Below are 12636 nucleotides of genomic sequence, written 5' to 3'. Positions count from 1 at the left end.
CTACTGGGAATATCGTACCGGTTCTCCTGTACAAAAATTTTGTACAAGTCATGAACCATTCCTAACAACGTATTGTGTTCTTTAGAAATTAAATTTGGAATCGTAAACAGAACTTAACATTATTGATTCCAAATTCAACTTATCTGTTCTTAGAGGTTTAGACTTGGATCGCAAACAATGCTTAACATTATTGATCCAAATCCACCCATGTTACTGTAAGACCGTTAGATTCGATAGAGGGGGGGTGAATATCGATTCGAAAATCTCGAGTTAAGACGCAGCGGAAAAGTAAAGAAGTAAAGAGATGAACACTGTTGATTTTTACTTCGTTCGGAGCCTGTGACGACTCCTACTCGAAGGCCCGTACTCCTTGAGTACTTTCGTTGGGCAATTCACTAGCAATTCGGATAATTACAATTTACGTACAAATATTGCTAATGAAAAGAAAGAAAACAAAGCTAACCGACAAACAATGAATTAAAAAGAGAGCCGGAGTGAGTCGTCGGAGCTTTGTGAACGTCGTTGGAGTGCAGAGCAGCAGAGTGATTGGACTCAGAGTTCTCAGAAGACTGATATATTGAAGCTCCTGCCTGGGGCTTCTTTTATATGCTGCTCCGGGCGCCTGGATCCCTTCCGGGCGCCTGGAATGTGACGTAACACTCCCAACCAACATGCTCCAAGTGTCAACGTCGTCCTGGGGATAAAATTTGCCTTCGGGCGCCTGGATCCCTTCCAGGTGCCCGAACCCTCACTGTTCCCTACCTGCAAAACAGTGTTAGTCCGAGGCAAATAAACCCTGCAACACAGTTTGTTAGCACATTTTTACAGATACGCTAAGTAATAAAAATTAGCATCAAGAGTATGACTTAGATTCCGTCTTTCCGAGACCGGAATCTAGTCACGATCTCGACTTAGATATCCGAAATGGATCTAAGCCGGATCGACGCCTAATGTTCCCTTCCCGGGAACGCGTCCTCGCAGTCACTCCCCTCCGGTGACTTACCTTACTTACCTGCCAGACGTCCGGTCAGCCACTTCTCGCCTAGCGTCCGGTCAGCCCGTCGACCCGCTTGGACTTCTCGCCAGCTATCCGGTCAGCCCGTCGACCTAGCTGGACTTCTCGCCAAGCGTCCGGTCAGCCCGTCGACCCGCTTGGACTTCTCGCCAGCTATCCGGTCAGCCCGTCGACCTAGCTGGACTTCGTGCCAGACATCTGGTCAGCCCGTCGACCTGTCTGGACTTCTCCTGCACACTCGATCAAAGTGTCAGACAACAACACAACTAACTTAACCTATTTGTCATTCATCAAAACCTGGGTTAGACCGTTAGTGCTACCCGCACCAACAGTTACAAATTCAATTAAATATTAATTTCAGAGATCGGCTTCCAGGTTAAACATGGCGAGGCACTAGACCTTCTTGGGTATGGGAGCATCCACCATTTCCTAGACAAAGCCTTTCAACGAAATTCAATATTTAATTTCCTTATAGTAACCCTAAGTTTAACCAAAAAGAACAATCGAATCACAAATTCAAAAAACAAAAGAAACACAAAATCGAAAACATAAATTTGATAGCCTAGATTCATTAGCCTCTTGTGTTTGGTATTTCAAGATCTAAACAAAAAGATAAACTAGTTATGATGTGGAAACTAATAACTAGTTATACCTTTTATAGCTTATAGACCTCACGATCTTCTGTTGTATTCCTCTTCTTATCTCGGATGTCGTGTGGGCGACGATCTACCGAGACGAGAATCCACCCAAGCCTCCTTCTTCTTCTTGCAAGTTTCGGCCACCAAGAGTCTTCTAGAGATGAAGAACCTTGGACACCAACCAGGCTCCAAGGAATGCTAAGAAACAAAGCCTCCTATGTCTCCTTCTTCCCCTAACAAGATCCGGCCACCACCAAGCTCCTGGAGATGAAGATGCCACCGGCCACACAAGGAAGAAGAATAGGAGAAAAGGAGGAAGAGAGGGCCGACCACCACCAAGGAAGAGAAGAGAAAAATACTAGATGATATGTTATGAGGTGAGGCACCTCTACCCTCTCTTTTATATTCCTTGGTCTTGGCAAATAAGGAAAGTTTTATAATTAAAACTTCCTTATATTCCTTGCCAATGTTTAAGAAGGAAAATTTAATTAAAAATTTCCTTTTAAACCTCTAATGTGGTCGACCCCTATAATCCCTCCAAAAAAGGAAAGTTTTAAACACAAAATTAAAACTTCCTAATTTGTTTCCGGAAAATTTAAATAAAAAATTTCTCTTTTAAAAATTCCCTTCATGGTTGGTTATAAAAGGAAACTTTTATAAATTAAAATCTTTCTATTAAAACATGTGGATGATTTCCAAAAAGGAAAGTTTTCTTCAAAATTAAAATCTTCCTTTTAACTACAATAAGGAAAGATATTAAACCTTTCTCTTAATCATTAGTAGAAACTATAAAAGGAAAATTTTAATTTTTAAACTCTCTTTTAAATTATGGCTTCCACATAAGGAAAGATTTTAAAAAATAAAATCCCTTTTATTTTATTGTGGCCGACCACCTAAGCTTGGGTTCAAGCTAGGGTCGGCCACCTCTTAAAACCAACTCACCTTGATTTGGCCTGCCCTAGCTTGGGCTCCAAGCTAGGCTTAGCCGGCCACCTTAAGATGGGTAAGAAGGTGGGTATAGGTGGGTATAAGACTTTATAAATAAGAGGCTATGACAGGGACCGAGAGGAGGAATTGGTTGTGGTCTCCCGATGAACTTGAGCTTCCCATATTCGCCCCGAACACCCAACTCGAGTTCATCAATAATAACTCATACCACTAAAGAGTTATTATTGAACTACCGCACCAATCCCATATTACTATATGGGCTCCTTCTTATCATGAGTGTGTTAGTCTCCCTGTATTTAAGATATCAAATGCCTACTAATTAAATTAGTTACAGACAACTCACTTAATTAATATCTAGCTCCAAAAGTAGTACCACTCAACCTTATTGTCATGTCGGACTAAGTCCACCTGCAGGGTTTACATGACAATTCTTATGAGCTCCTCTTGGGGACATTATCAACCTAGATTCCTAGGATACAGTTTCTTTCTATAATTAACAACACACACTATAAATAATATCATTTCCCAACTTATCAGGCCTCTTGATTTAACGAGCTAAATCTCACTCATTGATAAGTCAAAGAAATAAATACTAAGTACACGTGCTTGTTATTATATCAGGATTAAGAGCACACACTTCCATAATAAAAAAAGTCTTGTTATTTTATATAGTCAGTATAAAAAGAAACTACCTTAAATGGTCATGCTCAATACACTCTGAGTGTACTAGTGTAATTTTATAGTCAAGATAAACTAATACCAAATTACACTACGACTATTCCAATGGTTTGTTCCTATCCATCTTAGTCGTGAGCAACTATTTATAATTTATAAAGAACTGATAACATGATCTTCTGTGTGTGACACCACACACCATATTATCTACAATATAAATTAATTGAACAACTACACTTAGCATATAAATGTAGACATTTGACCAATGTGATTCTTATTTCTAAATAAATGTTTATACAAAAGCTAGACTTTTAGTATACATTCCAACACCTTGACCTCTTTCAGATATTTTCCAAACTTATCATCCAAACATCGAAACTCAAGCTCAAAGCCACTCGAGCTTAATCAAATTGGTCAACCCTAACCCAAGAATGATTGTACCAACAATCTCTCAACACACCATGGATCGACTGGTCTAACAGCTCTACTCAACATTTAACAAAAGTAACTCATGCTCATGCTCAAATGAATGTGTTGGATTAAGACGCACATGAGAGGGGGGGAGAGAATCACGTGGTTTTTAAAAAACTTTTTCTTTTTCTAAGTTGACAACAAAGTATCTGCAGCGGAAATAAGAATAGAAAAGAAAAATATAGTAAAAGTAAGAAACACGAACGCAAGTTGTTTTACTTGGTTCGGAGCCTTCGACGACTCCTACTCTAAGACCCAGGTCTCGTAGACCTATCGATGGATAATCCACTAAAAACCTCTTCTAGAACCGAAGAGGGGATCGAGTACACAAGAATCGAAAGAGTGTAACAAACTACATTTTCCGTTTACAGAAATTAAGTACAGTAATTAAGTTTTGTTGCCTAATACTTTTGTTGGCAGTCAGTTCAAACTCAATGTTTGGATTGCTTCTTAGCGGCAGTCGGATGTAGTAGAGTCGTAGCAAAGCAGCAGCAAGAAGCAAGAGTAGTCAGAAGGCCAATCGGGTGCGTATGAGCTTGTACAGAAGTTGACCTTGAGTTATATGAAAGCTTTGGGTGAGACCTCTTTATATTGACTGTTGAAAGCACCTTCCATAGCATTGAAGGTGCCTTCAATGTGTAAAATTTGATCTCGAAAAATGTTGCTCCTTATCGTCGACGAAGTTTGAAATTTATCCCTTGGAAGACGCCTTCTATAACACTGAAGGCGCCTTCCATGAATAGTGCTAAGGTGTGTTCTAATGCTTGAAGGCGCCTCGGGTACTGTTCACCTGAGGTCTTTTTACTCCTTTTGTCCTGCAAGTTATGTTAGTCCAATATGACAATATTTAACCTACAAAATAAAGTTAGCACAATAATAATATAATTAATTTATGACTTAGATCATATCCTTCAAACCAGGATCTAGTTAGGGTCTCAATCTATGTTTCCGAAATGAACCTAAATTGGATCGACGCCTACTGTCCCTTCAACTGGAACGCATCCTCACTTAGTTACTCTCCTCTAGTGACTTACCTTCACTTACCCAGTGTCAAGTGAACCCATCGGGAATCAAACATCCCGATCTTCCTTCCGGAATCGCACATCCAGACTTTAGGAATTGAACATCCGGATTTTCCTTCTAGAATCACACATCTGGACTTCGGCCAATCGGGAATCGAACATCCCGACTGTTAATCGAGAATCGAACATCTTGACTGTCAATCAGGAATCGAACCTCCCGACTGGACTTTCTTCTAATTGGGAATCGAACATCCCGATTGTCAATCAAGAGTCGAACATCCCGACTGGACTTCCTTCCAAATTAGTCAACCCTGCACACTTGATAAATGTATTAGATCACAACAACATCTAATTTAATTACTTGTCATTCATCAAAACATGAATTAGACCGTTAATACAAATTACACTAACAACCTCTACCCTTGGCACTTGATTGGAATCAAAATTTGTTCGCTTATTAGACAACTCATCTCAATTTGCCTTTACCTTGTTGAAATTATCATTATCTACAATGAGAACCCCAATTTGATCGTATCCACTAGTTGCCACATTTTTTTGTGCATCTCTCCTCCATTTCCTTAGAAGATGATGTGCAAACAAGCATTAGCGCTTAGTCATTTGTTAATCGATGTTGTTTATTGTTATATTGCTTATTGTCAATTTGGAGTATCGCCTACATACAAGATAAATAGCAACAAGTTTAAGTTTTTAAAAAGGCATATTTTGCCTATTTAGATGAATAAATCATATCAAATGAATCAACAAAAACTAATTAACCCACAAAAAAAGTTTAGTAGATTTTGCTTTCGAAACAAATATGAACACAAATAAACCAAAAAAAAATGTATTCAATTAATCAAATGAATTACAATGTAGAAAACCTAATTCTTCGTTGAACTAGGGATGGCGTGACGACAACAAGAATTTCTTAATTACTAACTATGTACAAACTCTAAGTCCCAAACACCCTCCTATAAGAAAAAAAAATCTACAAATTGTTAATGGTATGAATTTAAGACCCTTGTTAATTTGTAGCATATTCTCTTGTAGGTGTGTTAATCTATTGAACTTTCTATCGAGTCGCATTTAGATGTTTCTATATAGCTTATTGCACAAACACCCCGGAAGAGGGTTTGCATAAAAATACTCCTCTTGTCTTGGGTTTATATCGGTCCTCCTCTCATACGGTCCTCCGAGTCTCTTAGCATGATCCTTCTTGACTGCCTCCTCGAACTTTGTCCACTCTAACATGCCTTGATCCAATTGATCTATTAGTTCCACAAACCTCTTCCTAAATGATCAATGGAAAATAAAAATATTTCAAAATGGTCAATCGATTGATTACAAAGTGCAAGAGTATATATATACATATACCTATCTGGATCAATTGTCTTCTTAAACCCTTCGAATCTCCTATGTCCTTGAACAGCTTTGGCCATGTTTCCATCGTAAGTATACACGAAGACATCACTCTTAAGCGCGACGATGTAATCAAGCGCCGCGAGCCTATTTTGATACTTGTCCAAGGATTTTAACTCCGCATGAGATAGCAAGCTATGATGAGTATAGATGTTTGGATATTCCTTTCTCAACGCGTCCATGCTACGAGCTCCGAAAATTTGTCCTGCCACAATATAAATGTTTGTCGTGGAGGGATACCCCATTGCCTTTAAAAAGATGGCAGCCTCTCGAGGGGTCATCGGGCAACCTCCTTGGAGCCTCTTCTCCTTGCTATCGATTTCTTTCTCCTTCCAATGCTTCACTTTGTACCTCATAACTTTTAGCTCTTCCGCTTCATGTTTTGACAGGTTATGAGTACATCCGGTGAACGATAACATGTCCTTCTCGTATCTATATATATATATATGAAATCGCAATGAAGTAGGAAGGGAACATACAAGTCTATCTTCTTCTATATAAACTTACCTCAAATGGAGTGCAATGTAGGGGTTGCTGCCATCTCTCAATCTGTTAACTAGTTTCTCCCCGAGTTCTTCGATTTTTGGGGTGTATCGAAGTGCTTGGTAGTTGGTTCGACATCGAAGCCTTTGAATCGAAGGAGGAAGACCGTTGTTTGCAAGACGAGTATCGGTATGGCTAAACTCTATGACCTTGTGCTTGCTTAAAATGAGAGAGAAACTTTTAAAATAAGAAGCCTACAAAAATCAAATAATTGATTAGCAAAAAGAAATAAAAAAAAATAGGTTAATGGTAATTAAACTTAGAGAGAACACAATTTATATATGCAACCTTGGACCATGAAATGGGAGCTCGTATGAGCGGCTTAATTCTTGCATATTGTTTCGGGAGGGAATTGACTATGGTAATATCGTCTTTGAGAACTTCCTTGAAGTTTTGAACATCAAATATATCCTTGAATTCACTGTGAATACATCACATGTGCACTAAGTAACTTGAATTCACTACAAATATATATCACTACCAATACGATCGAACTTAATTTGCGCACAACTTTATTTCTTACCTTGGATCTGTCCAAAAGGATTTATGATCTAATAATGGTAGCACAAGAGCAGCATTCATTAGTTTTGCTACGGCAACCATATCGCTAATCTACATAAATATAGCACATACAAAAATATTAAGTTGGCTTTCATCTTTCTAATAAACATAAAATTAAAACACTACTATAAACACGACCGATACTATGATACTTACTCCCATCCGCATTTGATTGAGTCCGCCATTCGCATGAACTAGTAGATAACCAACTGTAACATTAAGGCATGACTCTGCGAATAAAAAACCAATAAGAGCATGATCGAGGAGAATGATCAATATTTTTCCGAACACGACACGAGTACTCGTACTTACTACATTTTGCCTTGGGACGTTCTGTGCATTGATCAAAACCATTATTATTTGGATTCATCCAAATCTCAGATATCTGAAAACAAAGATATAGATAGATACAAATGAGTTTTAAGCATAAAAAAAATCACAACTTGGTGCATAAATTAATTAAAGTAATATTAATTAACGTAACTTATTCCCCTTTGGGAAGTTAATAACAATTTTGTTCAATATATGTTTTTTTTTGTGTGTGTGTTTCCTTTGTTCTATTTCATAACGACCTTCATAGAAGAGTTTTGCAACTCCTCTATACCAATATCCTTGCAAAATAGAGTACTATTGTTGTAAGTCAAACTCAACTTGAGAGGTGAGATCGTACAAAAACAACCACCACCAATTGCATAACAAAGCCAAGTTGATTCTTCTAATATCCTTTGCATCCAATCTCTCAAAGCCTCCAAATTAACCATGTCAATCGTAGAATACTCGTAAAAAGACCATTACAAATAGAACAATATGAACCAATACGAGTCTAGCTTCCTCCTCAAGATAGAAGAGTTCTTTTCCATGTTTTTGGCCACCTAGCAAACTAAAGTAGTTCTAATAGAAGATATATACTAGCAAAGCAAAGTTTTCTATTTAACGAATAAGAAACAAAAGAAGTTAATCAATCCCCAAACCACTAAAAGTACTAAAATAGAGAAAGAATAGAACATAGAACCTAATCACATAACAATCTCCATCAATATATAGTGAGGTGTTGGCAAAATTTAGTACTAGTGTTCAACCTATTATGACAAGCTAGACAAAAAATGATCCTAAGTAATGCCATTTCTAAAAGGCTAGAGAAGAGCAAGAACCTAGAAGAATAGAGAGGGCAGGTGATTTGAGTTCATTTTTAGTAACTCTAATTGGATTGGTCTATCGAATCAATACCAAGAGATGGCCAAGAGAAGTCGAAGCCACAAATGTTAATTATACCACCACTATAATACATGATGTGAGTCAAATTCAACTTAAGTAGAGGTGAGGTCATCCAAAGCAACCACCACCAATTGCATAACAAAACCAAGTTATTTCTTTTAATATATATCCCAACCAGTCGATCTCTCAAAGCCTCCAAACCATATCAATCATAGAATACTCGTAACCGACCGTTAAAAATAGAACAATATGAACCCATATATAGTAGTCTTCCTCCTCCAAATAGAAGAGTTCTTTAATTTCCATGTTTATGGACACCTAGGGAACTAAAATAGTTCTAATAGAAGATACTATAGAAGGCAAAGTTTTCTACTTAACGAATAATTAAGCAACAAATTAAATTAAATAAAGTTAATCAATCCCCAAACCACTAAACCGAAAATGGAGAAAGAATAGAAGGTAGAATCTAAGTTCAAAACAATGAAGAGAATTATATGAATATATATGCATGGCAACAAACTACATGCATTAATCACAAAGGACAAAATGCCGGTGTTATAAGAATCAACTCTAATTAATAAAGTACTAGCTTGCTGTTGTTTTTTCTTCTAGATTTCATCGTCGTTGTTATAGGAAGGTGATAGAATCAAGGATTGAAGGTTGTGATTGTTGTTAAAGAATTTCCAAATTTCTGTAAGAAATAAATGATTAGTTTTAATTAGAGATGATTAGTAAAGGAATAATTATATTGATGGGGTTGAGTAATTGCACCACCGGTGGATGTAGCTTCCTCTTCACCGCCGTGGCGTTCTCCGCCGTCCAGCCCATCGACTCCTCGTGCGCGTTTATCTGCAGGAGGACCTCCTCCTTCTGCTCTCGCACCACGGCGCTGCCGCCGACGCCGCCGCCGATGCGGGCGGTGCCGAGGAGCAGGGCGGAGGCGAGCAGCGCGAAGAGCGCCAATGCCAAGAGCCTCGTCAGCCACCAGTTCCCGGCCATCAGCCTTCCGGCCCTCCGCCTGCGAGCGAAGGGCCCGCTGTCGTGGGCGGGAGAATGGTCGTCGACGGAGGGGTCCGCGTCGGAGGGGTCCATCAGGCGCCGCCTGGTGGGGACGGAGAGAGAGGGGCTGGTGGTGGCTGCGGCGGCGGAGGGGGAGGAGGAGGAGGAGGAGGAAGGGGGAATTGCGCCGGCGGCGATCATGACGACTGAGAAAAATGACCGGATTAATTTTGGAAGAATTAATTAATCGCACGGCTGGCGAGAGAGGCGGGGAGAAAAGCCCGGCAAGGAAATCTGATGCAACGGCTCTCTCCGCCGTGAACCCTCCTCGCCTTTTATAGTCCGTTAATAGCTTTAAATGGGCCTGCGCCTGATATTTGGCCTGGCCTCCAATTTATTAAATTTAATTTGTTTTCATTTTGAAAGAACTTAATAGGAGATAAAAATATTGTTGAAATGAATTCAGTCTTTTTGGTTTTTTTTAGCAAAACCAGTACTTTTATTCATTCATCAGGACATAATAGCATATCGTTAGCTACCATTTGCAAAAGCCAAGTAGGGTAAGACCCATCCATCCATTCAAACTTCGAGGAAGCATCGGGAACTTTTCGAGTCAATTAAGGAGCAATCATATTCGTCGTTCTTCTCATATGTTCCAAGGAAGAAAACTCTAGACTAATGAGTATAGCATGAATTTCCATTGTCAGCACCTCCTCTGATCCCCACTCCCCTGTAAGCTGAGTTATTGCTTGAACTGCCTGAAGGGAATCTATGCAAACATTTATCCAAGCTCTCTACGAACACAGTTTGTTTTTCTTTTCTGAAAATCAGCTTCTCCATATAATTATTTATATATTGGGATTCTGCTTGACAAATGACAACGAGGAACTTGATCGAAAAGGATTATTACAACAAGAATTCAAGAAATCAATAAACTGATTGCTCATCGCTATCCAAGGTTTGATTGGAATTGCACACCAGTGGCCGGAATCCAATCCCCGCCGCTGATCAACGCTTCCACCGTGTACCGGTTCGCCTCCGCCTCACTCATCGCCGGGCTGTATCCCGGCCAATGGACTCGGCCTGCGACGCTCGACCCCGCCCCATTGTTCTGGTACTCGCCGTACTTGATCGTGTTCGGTGGCTCCTCGCCGACCACCCACGAGAGCCACCCCGCTGGGTCGATCACCGACCCGATCTCCGATTGCATGACCACGGTGGTGGAGTAGTCCTTCCGCGGCCGTCCGAGGTAGCTCGGCACTGTTACGTCGGAGTCGAGCCGTTGGATGGAGCAGGCCTGGAGGGCGAAGCCTGTGTTCTGGTTGGGGTCGGACTTGCCCTGGGCAGTCACGGTGTTCTCCTGGTGCAGGAGCGCCTGCTTGGGCCGGATTAGGCAGGCCTGGAACGTGGCGGCGGCGTTGCCGAAGATGATGTCGACTGTGCCGGCGATGTGGCACTCGCGGTAGAATTGACGAAGGGAGTGCGCGTAGAGGCTGCCCTGGAAACTGTCGAAGCCGCAGCGGAAGAAGACGGAGCGATCAGAGCTGGAGCGGAGCGCCACCGCCTGGTGCTTCTCCGGCCCGGCAGAGTTCTTGAAGCCCATGGTCATGGCGACGAAGCCCTTCCCCTCGGCAACTGATAGCACAACACTCCACGTCATTTATCTTTGCAATTAATTTACTAAAAACAAGGAAATATGAGAAAATAAGTAGTCGATGCTGCTGTAATTACTCGGAAATTATTTAATTAATTAATTAATTAATAAAAAAATAAATAGATATAAAGATGGGGGTGTTTACTGAAGGTTGCGGTGGAGAAGGTGGGAGTGCCGCCGACGAAGTTCAAATTTCCCTCCACCACCGTCTTGTCCATGCCGTCGCCGAACATGACGACGTTCCACTGGTCCTTGCCCACCACCACCTGCTCCTTGTACACTCCTGCCTTGATGTAGATCACGAAGGCCTCCTCGCTCCTCCGCGGCGCCAGATCCACCGCCTCCTTGATGCTTCTCACCTGCCCGCTTCCGTCGGCCGCCACCGTCACGTTGGGCTTTGGCTTCCCTTTTTCCTGAAGCGCCCTACGCATCCACTCCCTCCCTCCTCCCGCATACAAAAGCCGCCTCCTGTGCAGGGGAAACCTCGACTTTTCCATTGCCCCCAAAATCCCCGTCGCGATCGCCAAGCTATTGCTCGTGTACTCCGTCGCGTTCGCCATCGCCGCCTCCATCTTGCCCAGGAACCCGCCCGTGGTGCCCTCGAACCCTTCCAGGCACGTGTCTTGATTCGTCACCGCCGCGCTCAGCCACGTCCTCAGATCCTCGATCTCGGACGCGTTCAGCGTCGCCTCTCCCGCCGCCGGCCGCATCAACGCGATCGAGTCGTTAATCCGGTCGATCGCGCCGCCGAGAAGCTCCCTGCAGTCGCGCAGCGCCGCAGCGAGGCGCCGATCCTTACTCGGCGGCGCGAATTCGGACGCCGCGGCGGAGGCGGCCGCCAGGGCGTCCATGGCGACGGCAAGGGAGACGCCGAAGAGCTCCTCAGGGTCGGTGGTGAGGTTCGCCCCATTTGCGGCGGAGACACTGGAGAAGCACGAGGCCGGGTAGCGCGTGACGTTGCACATGGCCCTGATGGAATCGGCGACACTCTCCGGTGAGGGAGAGCGGCCGCGCTTGCTCACGGCGATGGGAACGGCGACTAAGAAGACCAGGAGGAGGGCGGCGGCGGAGGCAACGACGAGAATGAGGCGCCTCCGTGTGGCGCTGCGCAAGCGCTTGTCGACGGTCTCGTTCACTCGGCCGTAGCCTTTGAAGAACTCGATGGCATCCATAGCCATAGCCGTAGGTTTCTCCTCCTCGATCGACTCTGCTCAGTTCTGGTCGATCTATTGTCGCTGTGCTTTAGCTGGGGAGTTGGAAGCAGAGAGTAGTATTCAAATGGAAGCAGGTAGGTTTGTTACGAATGATTCTGTAGTTTAATGCCGGGTTTGGTTTCATCATTGACTGGAGATGCCGTGGACAGACACGAGAGTTTCACTAAGATCAAACCAAACCTGTTCCTTTGTTCTTTAGAGCATAATTATGGTGAAGAATATATTGACTCACTCACACATGAACTGATGAACCTTCATTTGT

General features: G+C 42.3%; 1 protein-coding gene and 1 pseudogene across 1 annotated transcript; both read right to left on the bottom strand.

Annotated features, from left to right (window-relative positions):
- Positions 1-5855: 5855 nt before the first annotated feature.
- Positions 5856-9707, bottom strand: LOC121986921 (annotated as a pseudogene).
- Positions 9708-10346: 639 nt separating this feature from the next.
- LOC121987735 (pectinesterase 3-like) lies at positions 10347-12419 on the bottom strand. The gene is made up of 2 exons (XM_042541469.1): positions 11306-12419; positions 10347-11141 (listed from the first exon to the last, which is right to left on the bottom strand). The coding sequence occupies exons 1-2, from the start codon at positions 12336-12338 to the stop codon at positions 10456-10458; spliced, it is 1719 nt and encodes a 572-aa protein (XP_042397403.1). The 5' UTR covers positions 12339-12419; the 3' UTR covers positions 10347-10455.
- Between the last annotated feature and the right edge of the window lie 217 nt (positions 12420-12636).

The sequence above is a fragment of the Zingiber officinale genome, chromosome 5B (assembly GCF_018446385.1).
Source record: "Zingiber officinale cultivar Zhangliang chromosome 5B, Zo_v1.1, whole genome shotgun sequence".
Taxonomy (NCBI): domain Eukaryota; kingdom Viridiplantae; phylum Streptophyta; class Magnoliopsida; order Zingiberales; family Zingiberaceae; genus Zingiber; species Zingiber officinale.
Note: the sequence above shows the minus strand (reverse complement) of the source record. Positions and strands in the feature narration are given on the sequence as shown.